Source organism: Clinocottus analis, unplaced genomic scaffold (genome assembly GCF_023055335.1).
Source record: "Clinocottus analis isolate CAN_PGR_092001 unplaced genomic scaffold, fCliAna1.0.p SCAF_11, whole genome shotgun sequence".
Taxonomy (NCBI): domain Eukaryota; kingdom Metazoa; phylum Chordata; class Actinopteri; order Perciformes; family Cottidae; genus Clinocottus; species Clinocottus analis.
The window spans coordinates 6,874,694-6,900,351 of NW_027175832.1; the positions used below are offsets into that span (position 1 = coordinate 6,874,694).

Consider the following 25,658-nt stretch of genomic DNA (forward strand, 5'->3'; position numbering starts at 1 on the left):
AACGACACATAAGGGTTCCCAGTAGATACTCATCGGATGATTGGGGATAAGACCTTCTTCATACAAAGCATTTTTTTAAAAGCAGCGTGCTGAATTTTATTTTTTGTTCTTGGTTGTTGCTCGCCGGCCCCACCAACGACCTGCCCTCCCAATTCAGCTGACTGGGAAATGGGGGAAAAAGACAATTGACATTGGCCACTGGTCTACTCTGAGTTGCAGTTTGTTCTACTGTTGAGGGCAAAATCTATATTGTAAATCCCACGTTTCATCACGATGCGCTCAATAAAAGAAGTTATAAATACAAAACAAGTTGAAACACTTGCTTCACTTTGTTTCATGACTTGGCATAAAGGAATACACGTCACCTAAAATATATTCAGATCATGGTCTATTCATACCAGAAGGAGCTGTTCATGGGTGGTAGTGCTGTTAGTTTGTACAGTATAGTTGATGCATTTCTTGTCTAGAGTTTCTTTTCGTGAAACCTGCCATCTTACTGCACAGCTAGGATGCTGCAGCAGACTTGAAGTTAGAATGATTCAAATACAGAATCCAAATGCCTCTCAGTGTTGTAAGTTGTGCATGAGTTCATACATGGGGAGGGCGTTGACACTGGTGCACTCCAGGGATCAACATGTCAGGAGATCCATACCGTGTTCCCAAAGGACTGGAGTTCCTGTGGCTGCTTCTCTGACCTTTTAAGATGCTTCCTGTCGGACTGACCTGCATTGATCTGACCTGGAGGACAGCACCGAGCCTGCCGGAGATGGAGCTGTGTGTCCATATAAGTGTGTGAATCTGTGCATATTTCTGTGTTCTGTATGTGCGCACATATTTCTATAGCTATATGCTACACGGATAACCAAATATATATTAACAATACATCGATAACTAAATCCCTACTCAGTGTTAAGGTAACTACAATGAACTAAACATAACCTCACAGTTATAGTGAACAGTTAAGTTCCCTATAACGTCCAAAGGCATCTGTTTAAAGTACAGACTTCAAGATCGAGTTTATACCATAAGTGTAGGTGAAACATTTACATATTTACACATGTTAAGTCACAAAAGCTATAATTCAAAGCTTCCCTTGAGGTAGAAACACTTTGAAATACTCTTAACATACGGTATACCTTGCAAACATGCATGACAAATCTGATTTAAGCTAAATACATACCTTTACAGAATCTACTCCGCTCATTTGCAAATGTTTTACACTGTAAAACGATCTGCCGCCTTCATCAAGCTTACAACATGCTTGCATCAAATTTGGATGATGGATAGTTGCTTTTTGTCTCATAATTAACTTCTATTCTTAGAGTTGTGAATCTCAATATTCACCACAATATTGGTCTCTAGATCGTATCTTCTTATCTCGTCATCATTATTCTCATGTTTATTTTAGAACAGACAGAACGAGATATGGCCAAATTTCACTTGTCTGTACAGCACAAGAACTTGTTTGATTTGACGTGAGCATTTATAGAATCAAGTGGAAAACGGTTCTTTTTCTTGTTTAAATTTTTCAGTCGGGGAGTTTAGAGGTCAGGCACCAGTAGCGGTGCTCTAAATACTTTGTTCTGTGCACATGGACACATATTTCATTCTATACAAACCTTTTCCACCTGCAAAATGTAAGTGATTTAGTGTGAAGTGATTTATACATGTATAGGTAGTTCTGCCTCATGATTTATTTTACTTAAGCTAATCATTTTGTAATTTGAATGTACATTTTAAATGCAGTATTTTTTATCGCGAACAGTATTTGTCCATTAAGGTATTGCTTATTTACATAAAGTAAAAGATCGGACTAATTCCTCCGTCGACTGAAAGTCGAACAAGATATCTTAATTTAATTAAAGCTCTGACTAAGAGTTACAGCGACGTAAAATAAGAAAGCTAGTGCAGGAAATGAGAAATAACCTCAACCACTTTGTCCTTTTCAAAAGACAATGAAATACCATTTTTGGCAGAAGAGCATTGTTACTGTCAGGTCTATAATTTAAAGTGACGTCAGTAGAAATCATGGTGCAGCCTGACTTCATGTTCAGGCATCTCAGTGGTTCCTTTCGGGTCTCTTGAACAAATTCACTCAACACAAATACGCAGAACACTACCTTAATGAAAACAATATTATTTATTTTGGTTATGTATAACTTCTTATTTACATAAACGAATGCGTATTAAAGTGATCTACTGCTGCTTGTATAAATGGACCATTAATACAGCTAGAGAAAAGGAGAATGGGATGTTGTGCTGATACAAAATACACAAGTCTACAGTTACAGTACAGTAAATGCTTTTAGGAGAGCCAACATTCATGCACCAGAGCTGTCATCCGTAGGTTTACAGAACGTACTGCACTGAATAAGGCATACAAGCTGTTGCTGAAGTTACAAAAAAGCTAATTTCTCAATGTACTAAGTAAAGGGCAACCAGTTTTGCCATTTGAAATACTTTGACGTAGTACCTCAAGACGTCCTCTGACCCGGATGACTGAAAATCTTCATAGATACAAGAAAGCCAAGTACGTTAACTATACAGGTGCATTATGGTTCACCACATTTCTCATTGTCTTGTACAAGGTGCGACATGTTTTGAAAGGAAAAGCAGAATGATTCATTCAAAGCTAAATGGAGGAAGTGAAAGGCAGGATGAAATTAGCAAATGATGATGAATAAATGGCAGGAAAAGAAAAGGAACAATTACTGTAGTGAATTCATCTAATGGACGGAAACCATTATGAATATGACGCTTTCATTTCGGAGAAACAAAAGGGAATTGTAGAAATTACAGCATGTTCAGCGTTTCTAAAAGTTGCAGAAGGAAAGTGGCATTATTACATTGAAAATATGGTACCTGCACAATGTTTCAGAATGGACTTTTAAATGTCTTTTCATTTTGTGCGGCCATTCATTATCTCCGCCAGGAGGATCGTGCAATCAGTAGTATGTGTGTGTGTGTGCATTAATACCTCATGTGAGTCAGTCGTTGTGTGTGTGCGTGTGCACCTCTGTGTCTGTCCACTGCTAATCTTGCATTTTGGTGCTGCATAATATTGTGAGGGGCCCAGTTATGGCCGCATGCTCAAGAACCTAATGGTGACAGTGACTCATACTTTGCAAAAACACTTTTTATTCATTGTGTTAAACCGTCACTGACTGCCGGCTGACTCACTGGCTACACGTAGCCGGCCCCCAGCTGTTAGCGGCTACTCGTGAGAACAAAGCTGTGTGGATCTGCGACCCCGCCCTCATCCGTTGTTCTGTGCCCACGGAGAGGGGACGCCAGTTAGTGGTGTGTTCACACTTAATGCGATGGACGAACGGTTAATAGCAGGACCACACTCTCGACTGTACCTCGCTGCAACTCGGCTGCTGCTCAGTGGGCAGACGGCTTGAGAGGACACATTTTGTTTTTGGCCGAGATTCTATTATGAGAATTGATTGTCTTGCGCGATGAATTTGAGCTGATGCTTGTTTTTGAGTTTGAACGCAGTGGGTCTCAGGACATCGTGTGTTTGCTGTGTAGACAGGGGGAAACCAATTGTGAGTTTCATGTTCATGCAAACACACAATACAACATTGTCACAGACGCACCTGGCGGAGATGCATTCTACTGAATAAAGTTTGCTCATAGAAACGGCTGTGTTTCCACATGGGGAAGATCATAATTAGTGAACTCATCGTATGAAAGTAGCAAATTGTAGGATGTAAATAAATTGTATAAAATGCCCAAAACTAATCGGGGACATTACATAAAGAAATAAATATATAAATAAATACATTAATTCGAACATTCAAATGCAACCATCTATTGTTTCCACGATCTCCTATTTTCGCGGCTTAAGAGTCGTCCTCAGTTTTGATGATGTGGAAAAGTGTGACATTAAAAAGGACCTGGTGGCCATTGTTCCAGCCGTAGAGTGCGCGATCCCTGGCATTGTAGTCCAACATCGACAAGTGGAAGTACTGGTTGTGAAAGGGAATGTCTGTATACTCGTATGTGGAGGTTTTAGTGGAGTAGGCATAGTACACCTTAGCACCGGTCAGGTGGGAGTTGGTGATGTAGAGCGTCCCACAGATCATAAAAGACTCGCCGGCATTCCTCTTTGAGTATTCTGTGTTCCATGTGTTGAGGATCTGGAGCGTGTCCGGGTTCAGCTGGCTGATCACGATGTTCCCGGCGTTTTGGTTGGTGGCGTACACGGCCCACAGGCCCAGCTCGTCCGCCATCAGGTCGATGTCAGAGAAGCCTCCCCACGTGTAGGGGTACACGTTATGGAAGCCCGCCGACTCCAGAGCCCTCTGGATGACCACGCGGCCCGTCTCGAAGCTGTACCTCACGATGATGTTGCTCTGCATCTTGTTGTAGTACAGAGAGCCGTTGTACACCACGTGGTCGGTTCCAGCCCATTTGAAAGGCAGGTTGTAGGTTCTCGACTCGACTCCTGCCACAAAATCAGCGATGGATTTATACTCTTTCACTATCTTGTTGTTGGTGTAGCTGTCCATGTACCAGACCTGAGGAAAAAGAAGTACAGGCAACGTCCCTGTGAATATAATAACCAGCTGCAAAACAAAATGTTATCTATAGATGTCCATAAAAACGTGTACGAGGTGGAGCTTTCTCTAAATAGAGGATGACAGAATACAGGCGCTCCATAAAGGCGGAAATAAAAAGACTCACTGGAGGCCAGAAGTTAAATGATTTAAATGTATATTGATAAGGTCAAATTGGAACCAATGGAGCGCAATTTTAGCTAGCCGCGGCTTTTTGGATTTATAATCTCAGAATAGTGCATGCAAATGAAGATTTGAGAGGTTTAATTTGTAGCATCCTTCAAAAGCTGGCCATTAATATGTCTAGTGCTCAGTGGATAATTGACAAAGTATGCAAAGGCTGTGCGTTTACTTCTTCTGTTGAACATGCTAATGGAGACCCTGTGCCGAAATGCATATCGGGAATGAAGTGGGTGAAACATGGTTTTAATTTAAAAGGATGCCCAGAATGTCCAGGGAGGGACATCAACATTTATGTTTGATGCCAGCAGTTCGATATTGCAACAACGGCTCTCCCGAGTGAACAACAGGGGGGAAGCAGCTGTATATAGATTATTAAATCCTGTGTGTGCTTCAAAGGCTCGCAACATACAGTGAAGGACATTAACTCGGCTCACCCTGTTGTTTTTGGGAGTCGCCTGTGGGTCGGTCATCCAGGCTCCAAACCTGGTCCCTGAAGTTTTCACAGTCAGCGGCCCGGTGATCTTCATCAGCTTGCCACATGCTGCAGACACATCACACAACACAAACTGCTACGGCTCCACAAGATAAGACTACAGCCAATGGCATCATGGTAGTACTGGAATAAATACAATGTGTGGCTAACGGATAAACAACAAAGTTCTGGACTGTTGCGTGTTCAGCATCTGGACTCTGCTGTTAGAAACAAAGAGGATAACCCGAGAAGCTGCCACAAAGCAACTACAACATTTTACTCGGTGACCATTTATCCCACATACTTAAACATTTTAATTCCTATTTCCAGACACTTTTATTGTACTATCGATGAAAGCTTCTAACACTATGAATGCTGAAGTAATCATCTCGAGCTCAGGCAGATTTCCAGCCACATATCATTAGCATTCACACGTTAGCTATTCACGTTGACACTTTGACAGCCTCCGTCAGTGTTGAAAACATGGCAGTTGGCAAATTGGAGTTTAGTTGTGCAAACCGTTATCACAGGCAAAGCTGGTCTGAAGGCAGAATTAAATGAGCACACACTGTGCTTCTGGGCTGTCAAACATGGCCAAAGGAAACATTTGAATATTCATTTATTTCAAACTTAAAGGTTCCAACAATTCAAGTATGTGTTTTTTGTGTGCATTAGAGAGTCCATGGCATCGTCATGTCCTGACAGCTTTCTGGGCGACGTGCGGTTTTGATCGTAGCTTTTGGTCAGACGTCCTGTTTCTATTTCTATTTCTACTGTTGCTTGATCTGAAAGCGCTGCCATAGGCCAATAACAGCTAAAGCGAGGAGTCACCTATACCAGCGGCTCTCAAACATTTTTAGTTGAAAAGATACACAGCGCTGTGCCATCAGCGAGTGATTTATATCACCAATTCAGTTTATGAATGTATACTTATGTTTAATTGAATATTTATTAAATACAAATTTTTTAAGTTTTTTTGAATGGACGCTCATTTTTACCCCCATTTGAGAAGCACTCATATGATACCGCCTCCTTCACCACACAAGCCTAAATAATGTGGCAGCTGGCTGGAGCGAGGTCGACAGGGAGCACAACATTTGCTGTTGACTATTGTATGTACTTTCCAGTAAATCGCACAATAAAAAAATGTGTGTTTTCTATTTTAAAAAGTAGAAATGTCAGAATATGTTCTGCTCACCTATCTGGGTTACGCACAGCTCATGCCTGGTAGTTTACATGACATAACGTCACACTGTATGCAAGGATAGAGTGTCTCTCTTTCAATCAATGTCCAATCAATTCATCAATGCATGGGCTTGCAAACACTGTTGATTTGAAAACTATATTTGTTCAGTGAATGTCTGCTGTCTGTCATGAAAGGTTAGCGCGCCGCTGCCAGTGGGGATTCCAAGTAAATTGTTACGTTAAATGACATTTGTAATTAATGGAAGTCACGTTGTTTGACTCCCGTCATGCGGTGCATTTGGTGTACGTGAGACAAACGGTTGCGTTGGTGCTACTGTTGTTTTTTACCCACACAATTAATTATACGTTTTCATAATTGAATATCTGTGTTAGGCTCGGCATCACGGCCTGCTTTTGTCAATTCAATGTATGTGTTCAGGGTCATATTTACTCACCGCTCACATTGGTGGTTTGCACCCTCCGACACTTTTTCGTTTCAAAATCCAATCCATATTGTGTCCCTGCACCCGACAGAATGTAACATAGCTAACAGTGGAAAACACGTGTGTACCTGATGATGTCATGATTGGCGAAGTGACGTTAAAGATTTGAACGTGACATTTTTATATTTATGTAACTTCTGGAGCACATTTAAATCCTGGATTTGTAATTTACCAAATAATTCTTTTTTTTTTTTCTTCAATTTAATCTAACCAATTGGCATTACTTTTGTGGACAGCTTTGAAGCCCACTGGTTGAGTATAGCTGAGCTACTCATCCACGAGTAAAGCAACTGCAGCTTCAAAAACTTCAAACAAAGAAGGAATCAGAAGGATTAAAAATAAAAAAAAGACATTTACTTCCCAATCAGTATTTTGCACTGCAGCCTCGATTGCACTAGTTGTATTTAGCCGCCTTAGCTTCCTGACGCTACCATCTTTTACATGTCGCTGGGGAACTTGTTCTTTGAGGATTTCTGCCTCCAGTAGCGGTTCTACTGTCCCCTGCTCTTTATCTAAAATGCCAATCTGATGATTGATGCAAGAAAATGTGCTTATGGTACCTGTGCCATCAAATAATCTGGACTCAGTCACCATGCCCGAATCAGCTCGTTCTGCGATGGACTTACTAAGTTTGCTCATGCAGTTGCGGAGCCGATTTTCCAGGTTTAGGACCCTCTGTTGCAGCTCCTCGTAGTCGTACGCTCCCATTTCCTCCTGGATGCCCATCAGCACGGCAGACAGGTTCCTGATCTCCTCTTTGAACTGGGTGATGAGCTTGGCATCTGTCTTGTACTGCTCCAGGACGGGTATCAGCGGTTGCAGGGACTCCATCTTTCCCTTTAGCTCCTAGAAAACAGCAAGAATACGCCACTGCAAAGTACCTGCATGTCTCTGCAAATCTTTCGATCCCGAAAGACTGTTAATTTTGTTTCTTACGATACATCTCATTGAGGGAAATTGAAACATAATTTCTCCTTGCTTTGTTTCGGTTGTTTTCAGTTGTTTCTATAATTATGATAGTGAGACTCAATATCTAAAGATGGACATATTATTGAGAAATTGATTTGGTAGGATGATCTTTTACTCCATCTTCTTATCGTCGTGGGTACATCCTCTGTGTTGCATGAAATGCAGAGTCTTCTTACTGAGCAATTATTAAGGAAAACCTCGTTTCAGAGAAGACAATTTTGTAATAATTGCTGGAAAGATTGTCTGTATCAGGAGAAAAGGGGCTGAATTCACTGATGGATGATAATAATCATTATAGTAAGTACCATGATTATTAATGTTATGTAATGTCGGGGTCAATTATACACTGTCAACTTAAAAGGTAATTTTTTTCTGTGAAAAAACAAAAATATTATACTGCAAAAAGTACATTGCCTACATGTTTTTCAAATCATTTCAAATAAAATGTAACCATCAGGATCGTGTCACTATTACTGACTAAAGAGTTTTAAGAATCCATCCTGGATGCTTTCTTTCCAGCCTGTCTAACTTTTAAGAGCATTTTGTCCCTTGCCGGGCATGTATTGATCCAGTCAGGATTTAAAGTTAATCTATTTAGATGCTTCTGAGGTGTATATATACAGAAGAGATCCTTCCACAGCCTCTGCTGTGATGTTTCTCACCAAGTTAAGCCTTAAACAAAAACATACCTGAAAGTTTTTGTTGACGAGGGTCTTCCTGTCCGATTCGATCTGTCGAAACTTTGACCGCAGTCCTTTGATCTGGCTCTCCATCCTCATGATGTACTGAAAGTCCCTCTGCGTCCGCAGGTTCAGAACCTCAATTGACTGCGACATGTTCTGCACCTTTTGAAAAGAATGAAACAGTGCAGCATTGATTTTTCCCTCCACTGCAAGATTAAAATGTCCTCCATGTTCAGCTGTTCAGAAGCCTGCAATGCTGTGCTCGAACTTCCAGAGGAACAAATCAACATTTTAACCTCCAACGGGATTGTCTTTAAACCATCCATGTGTAAACTGAGTGCATTTTCACATGGACACGTAACTGTTACATTGGAACCTTCTGGCTCGGTTTTCTCTTCTGTTTTAAACATATATTGCACACATCAGTTACAATTGGCTGTTTTTTAAGTGGGTACGGTAACACATTTTTAGAGCAGAGATTTGACAGAGAAACATTATAGTGTCTCTCCAGTTTGACAAAAGCTCAGTTGGTTTTTGGGGCATGTGAACAAGAATAAATGTGGGCCTGTTTCTCTTTTCTCTTTGGCTCTAATTTTAACCAACCAACACTACTGGAGCGCATCGCTAGCAAAGTGGCACTACTCTCATACATTGTGTTCTGCATACTTTTCTGGCTCTGGTGGAAGGATCCTGAAATGGCCTCACTGAAGCCCTGAGGCAGCTTAGTACATTAGTATCAAAGGCCTCACTGAATGACAAAAAACACCCTTTGGCTTACAACATTAAAATGTAGGCTAGACCAATGTTTCCTTCTAAGTCACAGTGATTGAGGAAAATGCAATTTGTGTGTTTGTAAATGAAGCATTTTTTTAAAAAAACAAACATTTCATTTGGAATTAAAAGTCATGTTTGTATTCAATTCACAGCGTTGATTAATCCCAGCTGCCTTTGTGTGATTAATTCAAAATTCATACTTTTAAAAAGGAAATTGTGCAGTAAAGAACTATATGAACTCTTTTGAAAGGCGGATTTTCTGATGAGTCCACTTTCTGACAGAAATAATGATCCTAATCAAAAGCTTAAAGCCTGATAATAATCAACCAAAAGCCGTTGATGGATGTTAGCGAAACACCGCAGATCTGTTTATGCGGGATGGAGAGCAGCCATTCAGCGGATGTCTTCCATGTAAAATATGTAAAAAAGTGGAAAATAGGGTTATGGACCTGGCTGGTGCAATCTCTCTGAGGATTAGTGCAATAAAGAAGCATACATAAAGATAGAAATCCATGTGATGCGTCAGATGAATTAAGGTGTGCTGTTTGCTTACAGTAAATATGTGTGTGTGTTTAAAGAGTGTGCATCGTCGCAGAAGCAGCACATGTGTGTGTGTGTGTGTGTGGCCATGTGCACAAACCTTCTCCAGGAGCTGGCGGAGCTGTCTGCCTTTGGCATCTCTGGAGCACAGATTCTGTTCAGGTGCCACCACTGTGCAGATACAACGCCCATCTGCATCTTGAGCTGAGCTGTACACCTGCCAGCCCTCTTTTGGCCTGATGGTCTGCATGCAGAAGCACAGGTAGAGTTGTAAATGCACAGCACACACACATCTACAGGCAGATGACTTAACCCCTGACGCTATCATAGCATTATGGGTGATCCATTCTTCTGCTTTACGCCCACAAAGCTTTAACAGACACCAATTTCATTGACTGGGCTTTGCAGGAATGCTTTTATTTAATACATCCCTCCACAGTATATGGTCGCCAGTGGAGTTTTCTCTTCAACAATAAATAGTGTTTCCTGGCCTTGATGAATAACCCAAGTGCGTAAATTCCTCTGTTCCTCCTCACTAGGCCTTCAATGAAAGTCCCGCTGGGAGACTTAGATATCTTCATTACATTCGATATATTCCAAAGCACGAGAGTAAGACGCTTAAAAAACAAAGTTATGCATCATCAGCCGACGCAGCATCACCATCAACTGATGTGTACACAATACAAACGAGTGTCCTGAACTGCTGGCTATCAAACACACAAACAGCATCAGTAGTATTTGAACAATACTGCTGTTTATTGTCAGCATGGGAAATTAACAAAGCATCCAGACAACTACTGGCACCCTTTGACTGCGGATGGTAAATTTGCGCGCACTACAAGAGTCTTTGGCAGACGAACAATCGTTATTTTGATTTTCTTCTGCTTTCTAAAACTCAGTCTGGCAGGAGGATAACATGTGAAACATGATCTTTGGCCTCAGCAAGCGTTTGAAACTTGTGGATGTAGAAGAGAAGTGCCCTGTTTTCAGAGAGCAGACGTCCTTTTTCTTCTCCCATTCATCCTTACCTGTCAGCCGGAGTGGTTTAAAGAGAGTTTGGTCTCAGCCATGAAAGAATATGGCCCCTCTGAGCAGACAAGGATGTCAGACAAAGGAAAAAGCTCAGACTTTGAGTCATCTCGATCACTTTGCAGTTCTACTGTAGTACAGGGTTAGAAAAGTCCTGTGTTTTGATCACGAAATGACTGATCAAGCCAAGCATATAGGTGATTTACGTTATTCATATCTAATATCTAATTTAGGTTTAAACAAGTAAAACATAATAATACATAAAATACCTTCCGCACTATCGATCTCCTGAGAGCTCTCTTAGCGCTATCACATTGTAAGAAAATTGTTTCAGGTAGTATCACTACAGACACAATCTGTGCACCCCTTGCTATTGGCTGCTGGTAAAGCTCATGGTCTTGGAATTAAAGCTGATTCTACTCATGCCCTGATGCTAAATTGCTCCTTATATGATTGTGAGATAAGAGGCATGGAGGTAGAATGTCATGGCCTCACCAGTACAATGTTATTTTTTGACATTATGTGCCACCTCTGAACTCATGCTCAACAACAGTGATATTGCATTGAGATATCTGGAGGTCAGGTGTGGTACGTTGCAGCAGTGAGAGAGAGAGATGCTGGACGGCTTGGTGCACCATGACTGGAGCTGCAATCTGCCTCGCTCACAGCATAACAGCTGGATGGAATAAAAGAGGAAGAAAAAAAAAACACCCTCAGCTCTTCTTTTCCTTACTTTCTTTAGAAAGGCTCCTAGAAAGAAGCCAGTTTCACTACAATGTTAAAACGGTCTTTTTTCTCCACCGTCTCTTGAGTGACGCACCCCCCCCGCCCCCCATCCTCCTCCCATTCTCATTCTCACATTTCCTCATTTTAAAATGAATTTGTAGCTCAGCCAAGCCAGATGCGCTCTACAACTCTGCACAAAGAGTTGTGTCTCATTCAGGCAGCTGGTTCTCTTTGTTTGTTTGACAGATCTCTCCACCTGTAAACATTTCCTGTCTGCGAGTAGCATTAATTCTGCACACCACTTCCAATCATGACAAGGTGATGTAGGATGTGAGGACACTGCTTTGCAATCAAGACTCTGGCACAGGAGTTGCATTCTGCATGGTGGGATGAGCCTAATGGACCATTGTTCGCGTCCAAATGGCTTGGTGATCTACAAGCTGCTCTTCCCAATTTGTTACGATGCGCCCAAATGCATTTCCATTTGGTGAAGCGCAGGATACATTTCCCTGTCAAGCATCGCATTTGAGAAAGAAAAAAAAAAGAGAGTAAGGTAGCACTACAAAATGCATGACGTAACGCAACACAACAACATATCAGTAAAAGTAAGAATATTCCTGTATCAAGATGTTTAGTGTGGCTTCCTCTCTCCGAGAGGGAACTTAATTCACAGCAGCAGATGTTTGATTTATTTATTTACGTTTACGGTGATTTAACTCTCCCTTAAATGTGAGTTATAAGCCTGGCAGTACTCCAGGATCAATAGCAATGCTATTTGGTTGATGTAGGCAATACACATCAGTGCTGTGAGTCTGCCTCTTGCTCTCCCACCACTTTATTTTGATCTTTCTGATGTTTTTTCTCTCCTCCAAACATCTCTGGCATGTTCTTATTAATTACTGCCAATGCCGGAGTCCACACAGGCAACAACGACTACAGCAAAGAATCAGCCAAACATGCAAACACGCCACGGGACTCATTTTCTCTCTTGTTGGTTATTCACCAAGCATTGAGCAATGAAATGCTCCACCCTAATTATTCAAGGGAACTTTTAAACACGCAGTGTACATGTCATTAGCTCGTGTTAAAGTTGCTTTTTTTTTGGAGAGAAATGTGAAGGCAGGAGACTCACCACTGAAGGGCAGTATCCGATCAGCAGCAGAAACAGCAGCGGGTTCAGCACCACGGACAGCGACCACATTCTGTCGGATGCTTCAGTGTTTCGCTCCTCACCTCCTCCGCGACGGGTACAACAGTTTTGCGCGCAGGTTTTTTTTGGGGGGGGGCTCGCGCCACGTCGTCCACTACGCGCTGGTACAAAACAGGGCTTCCTGGAGAGGAGGGGGGCGCATCCAAGCACTCGTCCCCGTCACGCGTGCCATGTGGGGCAGCGGGGAGAAACCGCGGCACTGCAAGAAAGTGAAAAAAAAGTTTGTGGGCACGCATGCAGCGAAAATCCCAGCTGCGTTTCGGTTGCACCGGCACCCTTCTTCACGGATGTGACATCATCCAGCTGCTCTTGACTTTGAATGAATCCAGCGTGCGCGTGTGCGCGTGCTTTGCGCGCGCGCGCGCCTCGTCTAGAGGAGGAACCACCGCCAGCTGTGTGGTGACAAAAGTTGCAGCTGGCAGTATTCAGTAAATAGCAGAGACACGCGAGATCAGAGATGCTGCTGCGTTTTTGTGCAAGACTGCACGAGAGAGAGAGAGAGAGAGAGAGAGAGAGAGAGAGAGAGAGAGAGAGAGAGAGAGAGAGAGAGAGAGAGAGAGAGAGAGAGAGAGAGAGAGAGAGAGAGAGAGAGAGAGAGAGAGAGAGCATAGAGATAATATGACCGCAACAAAATGCTAAATGTACTTTCGAGTTTGGTAGCCTATTTACGCCAAAATGATCACATGGAAAAACATATAACTAAAAAAATAGACATAATATTTGAGGTTCATTTTTATTTACGATGTCAAAATCAATTGAAGTTGAGCCCAAACCACAGCTGGAGCTCTGATTGGCTGACTGCTGTGCGTTAATCAGAGTCTGGCCAATCACAGCCCCTTCTTTGTCTTTGGGGGAAGGATTTCATTTCAAGCAGCAGGCTGATTGAAGCAGTCATGCAATGGCTGGTAGAAATAAGTCAATGAAATATCAAAAACAGGTAAAATCTTGAAGCAATTTGTGATCTCATTATGTATTCATTTTTTGTAATATCAAACGTTTTTTTTTTAAACTTTATTTCTAATATTGGTAGTTTGTTTTCCCTGGCAGAAAATGAGCTGTCCTAATCTGGCCATCCAAAGACCTGTTTAAGGTCTGTAGATAGATAGAGTAAGACAGTGTTTCTGAGTTTTTTATATGACAGTTTCCAAGGCTGCAACCACTGCAAACAATATCCTTTTTGTATTTTCAAAGAAGCAACCATTTACACTCCTGATTACTCAGACCTCATTTTCATACAGGAATCTAAAGCCTGTCATATTACTGAAACAAAAAAGACAAAGGTTTCTGTGGCGGAGTGCTGTTATATTGTTCCTCTCTGGCCAAAGCCATTAGTCACACTTGTATGGCACAATATTTTCACCGCCTAAAATAATTGCGACAAGGTATTAAATAATGTGTGGAGTGCTCATTATGCATGCAAATATTGATCAGTTTGTGGAGGGGCAATACACAGATGTTTATTCAGCTTTGGAGCTCAACGTGTACTTCAGTTCAGATAACAGACTGCTGGCAATACTACAGAAACATAAAACTTCAGACATTTTCAGTTTTTTGTAGTAAGCCTGAAACGTGCTTGTAAAGAAATGCTCCAGGCTTCTTTTCTTTGACTTGAATTATTTCTTCATACCAGTTCGCCCACAGTAGTTCCAGAATGTTTTCTGCAGCGTTTGAAGAAATGGCTTTAATTATACTGAGGTCGAAACATCTTGTATTTGTGATTTTGGGCTATGCAAAATAAACTGAATTGAATTGAATCGTGACTCTAATCTATGCCCGGAACCTTCTTCACATAAAGAGCTCGTGACTTGAGCTCGATCCGTGGCGAAACTTTGGTTGCCATTCATAACTTCCCCTGCGAGGATGCGCTCACGGGCTGCAGCAAGAGCTTGTCCTTGACAGCAGGAGTCACCTTCTCCCTGATTAGGAGCCTTTTCACTTTGGTTCGCCAATCAATGTTTCCCCCTTTTCTAAGGAAATAGCCACATTGTGCATCTTGTCTTTGTTGAGACAGTTGAAAGGCAGCACATGAGACAGGAGGATGCGAAGCTCTGTCAGGTTAGGGGCACACATTGGATTCCAGACATTTTAGCCTTCTCTGGGCACGCCAGGCAAGGCTAAAGTGAGTACACAGAGTATAAACCGTAGACCTGAGGAGTGAGGGGGTCTCCGGGCACTCTCCCAACAGCAACCAGCAGCAGGTTGGGATGAGGTGATGGCTTGGGCAGTGACTCATAGTGCTGTTGGAGTGTTTCCCAGTGAAACTGTTTGAACAGGAAATACTTGAACTCTAGAAGTGTCTGACAGGAGGAGACCGAAGTTTTTTTGGTGCACTTGAACAAAGGTTGTTTTTTTCACAAGACATGGCTTGCATTCTCGATGAGAGTCTTTCCAGCAAGAGCAGGAGCTGCTGCTCGCTTTGTGTCTCAATCCAGTTCAAATTAGTGATGACACACCATGAGCCAGAGGTATCTTTTACAGTTTAAATACACTCTCCAGATTGTTACAGGATGTATTCACCGAAGAGGAAAAGAAAATCAACAAGAGACCACTGAAAGATTTGCGTAAATCAAGCAAATTTATTGTCTGAAATAATTCAATAAATAACGAGCAATTATAAAACGAGACACTACAGGCTTCTCTGGCCTTCCTCGCAAATCAACAAGTCAATTTTAAACAATTCATTTCCTTTTATCCAAGAAAACGTGCATTTGCTCTTTTCGTTTGTTTGCGTCAGTTGCGTACTCTTTCACTCGGTGTCTCTCAAGTACAACAGTTTTTTCTCACTAAGCTCTTCTGCTGAAGTCGTTGAAGGGAAAAGGCTTTGCTCATGAGCAGCTTGACCAGTTGGCTTCCGAGACGTTGGCCCCGTCCGTCCAGGTATTTAAAACCCACAGGCAGGGTTTTTTTTTTGTTGATGTTCTTGTAAATAAGAACAATATTCTATAATGTATTGCCATTCCAATAAGTGATTAAGAAGCTCTTCATCATGCAATGCATTCATGTGAAGATAATGACAAATAGGTATATCAAGATTGCACAAGAATGCATAGATTTCTTTTTCTTTTTTTTAGGGACGCCGTAGAACAATGACAGAATAGCCGCGCCGTGGCGGCTCAGACTTTCATTTGATTGTTGTTTTTGTTTTGTGGGCTTCTTTTGGTCTTTCTTTCCATTTAACTAAGATGAAACAGAAACTCTGCCTTGTCCGTTGCTTTAGATGTGATTGTCTGTCTCTCCGTGTTAGTCCTCAGACAAAGATGCAACTTCTCAGGGTGCTTTCTTGTCCTTCGGCTTGATTCTGCGGTCGAGCTCAGCCCTCCATGACATGTGATACCGAGTAGAGAGAATGTGAATAGTGGAATAAAGCTTTAACAGTTCCACTCGTCCTTCCCCTTTTTTTTAAAAAAACGAACCCATCAGATGTGACTCCAAACCACGACAACTCTGGAATTCTGAGTAGTTTCGGCATGTTGACTAAACTGGGTGTCCTAGCAGATCGGCCGTGACTGGCTTGGTTTAGGCACGAGTTTGGAGTGGATCTGTTTGAGTAAGCGAGCAGCAACTTGCCACTGCAAACATCCTCTAATCAGTTTGATTCTGCGTCCGTCAATGCGTCCAACAGTAATGTTGAGAGCACAATGTAGTCTTTGTTACGCTGTACTGATTTGATCTAAAGTCTAATAATCCATGGAGTAATACTGAATGAAGACAATTTAAATGTGTTGCATGCTTATGACGTAGTCGTAATACCTGTTCTGACAACTGCACATTAACCGAGGGGTCATAAATATTTCACGGCCGGCAGCAACAGTATTTTGTAACGTTCGACACTGTAATGACACTTTATTGCTAAAGCCTGCCACGCCATGTTTATGGAGTTGTTGAGAGTAGTTATGAGATTTCTAGAGGAGTGTCTCGGACATTGTTAAAACAATAATGGTCATAGACATTTAAAAGGTGTTTGAGCTTTAGCACAAGCCTTTTTAGCATCAGAGGTATTCAGAGGTCATAGTCAGAGGTCCTAGTTGTGTCAAAAGTTAGTGTTGACCAAAATGCAAACTTTAATTTACAGATTTTTAGATTCACCTTGTAAAACTTTTTAAAACAAATGAAATAGACACACCTAAGAAATAAACTAGATATTTTAGTTGTTACTGGTTTTGACAGAAAATCATCTTTTTGTCAAACCTATCCCATTTCCCTCATGAATCCAATTTGTTATTTCATACTCTCAACTGCCAAAATGAGAGAAAAGATAATTGCGATCAATTTGCATACAGCACAGGCCATAGTTAAATCAACATATGATTATGTTGGTATGACATGTGATGCAGCAACATATTTCAATGTGAAGAATAGGTATTAAAATGTCACGTAACACATCTATTGTTGTTTGATATACATCACAAAAGTAAATGTTTTGGTGGTTGTTTTTGGTCTCTCACTCACAGGTACATCTCTGTGAAACCACTGATGGAATATCAATGTATGATAACTGGCCTCTTTTTACTAAACTGTGAAGATCTTTTGCATGACGTCGACAGCCGGTGGTGCATTTAGGACGACTAATCCGCCTGCATTTTGTCTTAATACAGCAGTTCTACGGACTCAATTTGGTATAAATATGTATGGGATCGTCTGTAAGTGAATGCAAAAGATTGCAACATATACAGTCAACAAACTGTAATTACACAGATGTGAACGTGTCTCTGAAGTCTACAGCTTTAAGTAAAAGGTGGAGATCAGATCTGAGCTAATCTTGTTTAAAGAGTCAGAGAAATGAAGTAGCAGAGCTCACAGCAACTGAGCTCAGCAGAATAAATCGCATGAACACTTTGAGCCACTAATCCTATTAATTTTAAATTATCAGGCAGCGCCGAATCACAAAAAGATATTTTTTCCCAGAATCCAGTTTTATTTTTTTGAATGAAGAATTTAAGATAAATATACACATACAAACACTTAGTTCGTTGTTACAAATAATTATGACTTCTTTTTTTATCAATTAAAAACATGTTAAACAAACTTTATTGCATGTTAAACATTTTCTTTGTTAAATTAGCCACTACAAATATTGTTCACTCGGGATTGTGTTAGATATAAAGACAGTTAAAGAAATTGAGGCACAATATATCATCTGGTTGAATGAAGCAAAAAATAGTCCCTTTCTTACAATATTTACATTACTACCTCATTAGTATTATCCATCACTGTGCTGGAATAGCCGCGCTTCAGCTGTGGACAGAGTTATTCAGTAAGGTGTTGCAGTATTGTTCACATCATATGTATAGGTGACTTTTATGAAAATCATTTCAAAAATCATGTTTGTTTCAGATTTTTCTTAAAATCCTAAAGTATCCACGTCTGCTAAACAGTTGCAGATTGTCTTTCCATATTCGTATGATATCTAAAGACATTTTAAGGTCAGCAGTGTGTTGGGTTGTCCTCTGGATAAAATGGAAGTGATGGGAGGATGATGGCTGAGCCATCATTCCTGATGAACAACCAGTCATAAAATGGTATTGAAAAGGCATAGTTTGTCAAAAGATTTCATGAAAATAGTTGTAAGAAGTCTTTAAATACACACACACACATACATATATATATATATATATATATATATATATATATATATATATATATATATATATATATATATATATACATATATATATATATATATATATATATATATATATATATATATATATATATATATATATATAGCATTAAAGTATAAAGTAATCGTATAGTATGTCAATTAAATATTTATGATACAAGCTATCAAACATTTTTAAGAAACGTCAATAAAAAAGTCATGATGTCATAGAAAGTCAGATTCCTGTCAGAGTTCAATATGTTGGCCTCAATCCAGATGTTTGACAGGTACAAGTTTCTCTCTCACCTGAAAGAATATGAATCAAGCGCTCTCACGTCTCTCCTGTGCGTCTGTACGTGGAAGTGAACTGAACCCTCTGCCAGGACAGTAAGTTCATTTAATCTCAGAAAAGTTGATGTTGTGCTTCGATGCTAACAGTGTTTATCATACTCAAAGGTAGCTTTTTAAAAATGTTTTAACTCAAAACCCCTTACCAAATATCAACAATGTATATAGATAACGGGGCTGAAACTTCTTTTTTTTATTTTACAACATTTTTTTTGTCTGTCATGTGCTTTTTCCTCACAAAGCCAGCGGTGCCATTTGGAAGCCTTTTCCGCCTGTGGAGTGTTTTCATCATCTAGTGTTTGCACAAAGAACTCAGCACGCTCTGCGTCACCATCCAGTCTTCATGAAGTGTTCTTATCTACTCAATTTGATGAAACATAAATATCGGATAATCCGTCAGTGAATGCAAACAATTGCAGTGTGCATTTGGCCAAGCACCAAATATTTATTTCCATTGTACATAGTTTGTAAACATGTAATTACACAGGTTTGAAAGCGGCTCTGAAGTCTATGCTAATAGAGCTTTCAGCTGAAGAGGTGGAGATGCAAACAGATTTTAATCAAAGTAAAATCTGAGTCAGAGAAAGAAAGTGGAAGAGATCACAGCACATGAACCCAAACACTTGAGCTAATCTTAAATTATCACGGGGAAGGAAGGTGATATGTTGAAGGCAGGCCAGAATCACAAAAGAGCACCAATACAGACATTCAACCCGACATTTTTCAGAATCCAGTTTTAATATTTTTAATGAACAATTCAAGGCACATGAAAACACTTTGTTCAATTTTACAAATAAGAAAAATCGACAGGACTTTTTTGGGGGGTAGTTTTAAAAACAAACAAACAGTTGAACCTCCAAAAAAGAAAACAAATATTTTCTTTGTAAGTTAGCCACTACAAACAATGTTCAAACTTGATTGTGTTATCAAGATAGAAGCTCAGTTGAAGACAAGCCAAATATGTCCACCTTTTTTAAATAGAAGCTGAGGTGCAATATAACAAAATAGTGATTTTTTTAAGGAATAAGCCTCTACAATATTTATATTAGTATCTTATTTTATTATGGCTTAATATCCTGATGGACCTACAAACTGGAATGTCATGAAAAAAAAACCCCAAAATGCTTTTAATTTTAAATGTTATGTTCCAGTTAGGATATCTCTGATAAAAATCAAATGAAAGTCATATTATTTACACAGGGATTATGTTTTACTTACAAATTGGAATGTTTCCAAAAGACATATTTCTTGGCAAATTAGTTTTCAACACACACATCCAAAATATTCATTGGATTCATTTCTATATAGTTTACCAAATATTTATTTAAACTCTAAGAGCTGGGGCACATGCAAGTTTTTAGAGTGGATTCGGAAAGGAACAATATTATACACAATAATAATAATAATTACAGTTTTATCAAAAAGCACTTTTTGTAGCACCTTGAGTGTTTTGCGATTCTGCACAAAAGCACCTCTGTGGTTGAATTCAGAGCAGCACCTGGAGCATCCAGAGAGGGAGGCGAAGGACGAGGGAGGATGGGGCTTGGGGTTTAGTGGATCCTCTCTTTGTTGCTGAAAGTGCGCAGCTGTCCGCCACGGCATCAAATGTCCTTTTCCTGATGTCACTCCCATTACTGCATGTAAGTTAAAGTCATGTGATTCTGGCCCTACAAGGGCGAGGAGTAGTTTCCCCTGGTCAGCGACTTCATGACAGGGCCTAAAGGCACTCTTCTTCTCCGGGCTTGAGTGGATCTTCTCGGCAACAAAAGAAAACACAGGTTTTTGGCTTCGCAGGGAGAGAAGTTAGGATGTTGGCTCTCCGCACGTGGGTGTTAATATTTACCCTCTGACCCTGTCCTTCAGCGGGGAGTAAGTGTGTGTCTAGCCTAGGAAACAGACAGGGCCGACCTCAAAGCCAAACCTCTGGTTGGATTCCCCAAAGTCATTCAGCATGACGTCAATAATTGGCAACTGGTCGATGCGGGGAGTGTTGATCTCCATCACCGTCTTTGAATAGCCCTGCTTCAGCTGGGAACACAAAGGACACACACATTTAGTAAGGTGGCGCAGTATGACTCACAATCTTTAAAGGGGACTTGTATGATAATCCTTCGAAGAAAAAAAGAGTTTGTTTTCAGATTTGGCAAACAAGGGGGCCATAATCACATTGAAAGAGAACGTACAGAAAAAGGAGGAATTTCTGATGAGATGATATTGATTTTACAGACAATTAACCAACAACAGTTTTTATAATAAGCTTCTGAAATGAAAAAGGAATTAGTCATTAAAAGACATAGTAGAGTGTGACAAGAGAAGAAGAAAGTCTTAATATAATAAGTGAAAAAGTCCTGGTAAAGTCCAATGACATAATTGAAAATTGTACAAAGAATTACATGTTTTTTCTTAACCAATATCAGACTCCACTGTACAAACATTGTTGTATGACAGTCAGTCTGTTTGTGAGGATATGTGGGATTTCGTGGAATTCAGGAAAAAAAGTTTTTCTCAAACTGAAAGTTAGATTGTGCGTTTTTACCGAGCAGCCGTCCATCAGAGGCCTGATGAAGGGATTATTGTCGTAGGACATCTCCTCATCGTTGGAGCCCAGGAAGCGCACTGCCTTGTCATAGTTGTCCGCCTTGGCGTCGTACCAGGCCGCAGACTGATGACAGATGTAGGTGAAGTTCTGTCGTGCCGAGGAGCTCAGCAGCTTCAGGAAGGTCATCTGCACTGTGTTGATGGTGTTTTCTGCCATGTCAACATAGCTCAACTGGGGACAGAGAGAAGGGACAGGAAAGGTAAAGAGAGGTAGGAGAGGAGGTAAATATGAGGAGAAAGGTAAGGGAGGGAGATGTGTGGCAGGAAAGAAGAGAGAAGGGCAGGAAGAGTTACAGTAATTTAGACAAAGTGAGAATGAAGTAACATTGCAAACATCTGCATGGAGGTAATAGAAAATAAAAGAAGGTATTTCAAAGTCATGTGGGGTGACTCACAATTTTGCCACGTTTGAATTCACTGAACCATGAACCTGGAGACTCTTTGGGCCAGTTGGATATTCTAACCTTTAGTAAAAGAAAAAGTTAAACGACAGTCAGAGAACTTCAAAATATTTTACTTTTGCAGTCGCTGCAAATAGCTCTGACATGTTGTTTTTACTCAGCGCGCCGTGACTCTTTAACAGTCGTTAACGTTTGTCCGTTACTTACTCCTGTGGATTTCTTATCTGGGTGTATGCACGTTTCTCCGCCTGCTGTGAAGTTGCAGAACACTTTAATGGAGTCTCCGATGCAGCCCTGGTTTGGATCAATCCAGTATTCACCTGAGAGAGAGACAGAACCGAGATGTATATATATGTATATTTTGGTTAATCATACATGAATAAATAGTATGCCAATTTCTGGATTCAATCCAGCAAATACCATAATGAAATTATTTACTATAAGAAAATGTAAAAACCTGTATTATTTCAGCATTAATATTTTGAATCAAATGTAGTTTCCCTAATAGTGACCTAACACTTTACAATTTCTTCATTTTTTATGTTTATAATATAAAAAATATACACAAAGAGATTTGTCTGTTGCTGTCTTATCTTTAATTTTATGCTCACAAATTCATTATAATATTCAATTCATTGCTTTTAAAAAAATCCAAAATAGAATCGTTGTTTTCAACCCTGAGTATTGTCTGCAGTCTTCCATTCATATATCCTCAACAACCTTGAGAGTTAATTACTCTGAGAGGTGACACCCAGGACTCAAAATAATTTCAAAATCACTTGCAGCTAATAAAGGTGACAAAAGGAGTACGACAAACAGTTTGATCAACTCCACTTCCTCCACTTCCTCGCAGCTGCACAGTAAGAGGGTGTTTAAAGAGATTCAAGTGAAAACATTATAAATGAATTAAACTAAATCAAACTCTAACTGTTGAAGTAGAGCATATAATACGAGTTGTGTCAGTGTACTGGATGGTAATTTGTTTCCACTGCAGACAAAGTTCTACTACTGATGAAGTTTGTCTCATGGCTGATACCAATGTAACAGCAATTTAACAGCTGTCTCTACCATCTGCATAGTCCGGCTGGCTGAGGTGCAGGTCGTTGCAGGTCCTGGCAGGATTGTCTTGGGTGCCCATGGGGAACTTCATGCGCTCAATGTCCTGTTTGAGGTTGTTGAGGGATCCGAAGACATCCTCCATTCCCTCCATACCGACGCCATCTACGCTGTAGTCTGCCATCGCCTCGTCTCCCTGCATCTCGGCGTGCCGCCTGGTCTTTCTGGACTGCTGGATGGGCAGCGGCTGGATGACATCACCGGGTGGACCCTGAAACACAGAAGGGGAAGGTCAAGCCTGTTATTGCAAATAATCTACAAAGTATGTCAGGCGCTGGGTTCCAAAGCGTGCGCAGTCTTTGTCAACTTAAACATTGACTGTTTAATCAGTTACTTTCATGATTCCTTGGTTAGTCAAAAATAGTGAAAGAAATGCCCTCTAATTCTCCCAAGGCCATTGATGTAACTAATTGTGACTGCATTGTTCAATCATGTTACACATTTAGAGCCTTTTAGGAGTATAATGTGCATACTATGAATGCTTGGTTGGATCTATCTAAAGACAATAAACTGGGCAACTTACAGGTTGTCCAGGTGGTCCAATCAGTCCAGTGTCTCCCTTCTGACCGGTTGAACCCTGACAGAAGACAAAAATCATGGTCATAATGTAGAAAAAAAAACATTCTCGTAAAACACACAACAGGCGAAGAAATGAAAAAACAACTTACATCTGATCCCTTTGAGCCTTTCTGTCCTTGAGGGCCCTGTTGGAAAATAAAATATTAAGAGATGAGCAACAGCCATAATGTAAAAATATTTTAATCAAAGAAAAAATAAGTAACTTACAGAAATACCAGGAGGACCAGGAGGGCCGAGAGGACCGTAGGAACCCACAATACCCTTGTGACAGATAATAGATCACATTAGAGATATCTGGTTTAATATGATACTTGATGAACGTATTTGTGCAAACACCCAGCCCTAATTACAGTGCAATGTCTTTAAACATAAACAATAATGCATTGTTTTTTGTTCTTGATCGCTTTCACTATATATTGGTATTGTGGGAATATAACCTGGAAGTCTCAGAAAGCCACATTTTCAAGAATACATTTATGTAGCGCTATGACTTTGTAAGATTCACTTTCCAGTGGAGACCATGAATATATTTTAATGAAGCATACTCCGCCTGACACTTACAGCATCACCCTTGCCACCGGCAGTACCCTGAAGTCCAGGCAATCCTCGGTCTCCCTTCTCTCCAGACTCACCAGGCGGTCCAATCAGACCGATAAGACCCGGATGACCCTGCAGAGACGGAAATTAAGAACAAAGAAGGAGGACAAAGGCTTAGAAATAAGTTTGGAGAACCAAAACAATATTTGAACTGATTGCATCATGTATAATACAACTTGAACATTAGCCATTTAATATTTATATTTCCACTCTTCACCTACTGTGCGATTGTTTAACATACAGACATTGCATGTTTTGGTTCCCTGTTGTATTTTCACATGTGTATTTGTCTGTCACCTACTTATACGTACATTATGGATACATGTTAAAGTTTCATTTCTGGTCATTCATCATCTGCAGAAAATGAAAGCAGTTTTTTCGAAGCAAAGATAAAATGCAACTTTTAGTTCACGCGTAATGTCTGGCCAGATGACCACAGTTTTACTCTTATTCCTGGCTATAAACAATTAGTGTGTTTATAGTGGTTGTCATATTTAACAATGGTGGTCTGTCTCGGCACCTGCTGCCAGGCAGAGTTATGGTCTTCTGCATCCGACGACTGCATGCTGGCATTTAACCAACGACCATTACAGCGATAATATTATTGAACATATACATATTCATTCACTGCATTAAATCACTGTGTGAAAGCACAGAGCATAAGCTGTCTTTATCCTTACAGGGGACACTAAGAGATAGAGGAAATGGGCCCGGCCGTTTGCTTACTTTGCAGATAAGGTAGATAAGGTGCATAAGCAGGTATGAGAAATACACAATAAAGCAATTTGAGATTAGCATCGGAATAATATCTTACCTTCTCTCCCTTCCCTCCAGAGTCACCTTTCATACCAGGAAGTCCAGTGGGGCCCTGGGGAGGGAAAGAGTCATTTTGTGAAGCATAACTAGCAGTGAAACGAATACACATCATTTTACAGAGACAGCCATCACAGATCTCTGCATTGCCTCTCCATTCATCCTGCAGAGGCACTGCAACACTTTCGGAGAGCAACTAAAGATTAGTTCCACAATACTACTACTATTTCATTTTGTTCATAAATGCTAGATAATAGTTCACATCAACTGTAATGCCTCGTCTAACCAACAATCAACGAGTCTGAAGCTATTCAGCTGACTCATTCAATTATTACAATTAACAGAATAGAGTGATTAATAAAACGCTTCAGCTCTACAATAGTGAGTATAATGTTATAACATCATGATGTGGTGTATTGTACCGTTAAACAATTAGAAATAATTCACCAGATGATCCTTTTAAGGGCTAAATAGCAACATATGACCGTTGTCCCAAAGAGTGAGCAGGTGGGAGAACATGTCTTACCAAAGGTCCAGGAGGGCCGTCTTGACCAGAAGCACCAGGCAGTCCTTGTTCACCCTGAAAATAAAGACAAATGAATAACATACTAAATACTAGATTTAGAAGATACTAAACTGTAGAAGAAGCATTATTATTATAGAAGCACATCCATGATACTAACATACATATTTAACCACGTAATATTCTCCATACACATTCATTCAATACAATCTATGTGTCATTGCAAACAGGTTACGATGTGAAAC

General features: G+C 40.3%; 2 protein-coding genes across 3 annotated transcripts in view; both read right to left on the bottom strand.

Moving 5' to 3' along the window:
* Window positions 1-2,180: 2,180 nt before the first annotated feature.
* Window positions 2,181-13,113, bottom strand: LOC137782327 (noelin-3-like). The gene is made up of 6 exons (XM_068571564.1): window positions 12,762-13,113; window positions 9,975-10,118; window positions 8,567-8,722; window positions 7,535-7,754; window positions 5,183-5,289; window positions 2,181-4,526 (listed from the first exon to the last, which is right to left on the bottom strand). Exons 1-6 carry the CDS (start codon window positions 12,828-12,830, stop codon window positions 3,849-3,851), a joined length of 1,374 nt encoding a protein of 457 aa, XP_068427665.1. The 5' UTR covers window positions 12,831-13,113; the 3' UTR covers window positions 2,181-3,848.
* A 6,099-nt stretch (window positions 13,114-19,212) lies between these two features.
* LOC137782202 (collagen alpha-1(XI) chain-like) overlaps window positions 19,213-25,658 on the bottom strand; it is a 75,135-nt gene continuing 68,689 nt past the window's right edge. The window contains exons 57-68 of one of the 2 annotated variants that reach the window (XM_068571384.1): window positions 25,417-25,470; window positions 24,892-24,945; window positions 24,042-24,149; window positions 23,688-23,741; window positions 23,570-23,605; window positions 23,425-23,478; window positions 22,854-23,112; window positions 21,993-22,105; window positions 21,780-21,848; window positions 21,323-21,556; window positions 20,630-20,814; window positions 19,213-20,538 (exon numbers count right to left, since the gene is read on the bottom strand). In XM_068571384.1, coding sequence (XP_068427485.1) covers window positions 20,668-20,814; window positions 21,323-21,556; window positions 21,780-21,848; window positions 21,993-22,105; window positions 22,854-23,112; window positions 23,425-23,478; window positions 23,570-23,605; window positions 23,688-23,741; window positions 24,042-24,149; window positions 24,892-24,945; window positions 25,417-25,470 — 1,182 coding nt within the window. In that variant the 3' untranslated portion in view covers window positions 19,213-20,538; window positions 20,630-20,667. Of the gene's footprint in view, window positions 20,815-21,322; window positions 21,557-21,779; window positions 21,849-21,992; window positions 22,106-22,853; window positions 23,113-23,424; window positions 23,479-23,569; window positions 23,606-23,687; window positions 23,742-24,041; window positions 24,150-24,891; window positions 24,946-25,416; window positions 25,471-25,658 lie in introns of both variants that reach the window. The other variant, XM_068571383.1, reaches the window with a different exon arrangement.

Excerpts from the sequence above, each read along its gene's own strand:
- LOC137782327 (XM_068571564.1), bottom strand. The coding sequence starts at position 12,830 with ATGTGGTCGCTGTCCGTGGTGCTGAACCCGCTGCTGTTTCTGCTGCTG. Across the intron at positions 10,119-12,761 it reads TCGGATACTGCCCTTCAGTG|ACCATCAGGCCAAAAGAGGG; the intron begins GTGAGTCTCCTG and ends TTCTGCATGCAG. Across the intron at positions 7,755-8,566 it reads TCGTCAACAAAAACTTTCAG|GAGCTAAAGGGAAAGATGGA; the intron begins GTATGTTTTTGT and ends GCTGTTTTCTAG.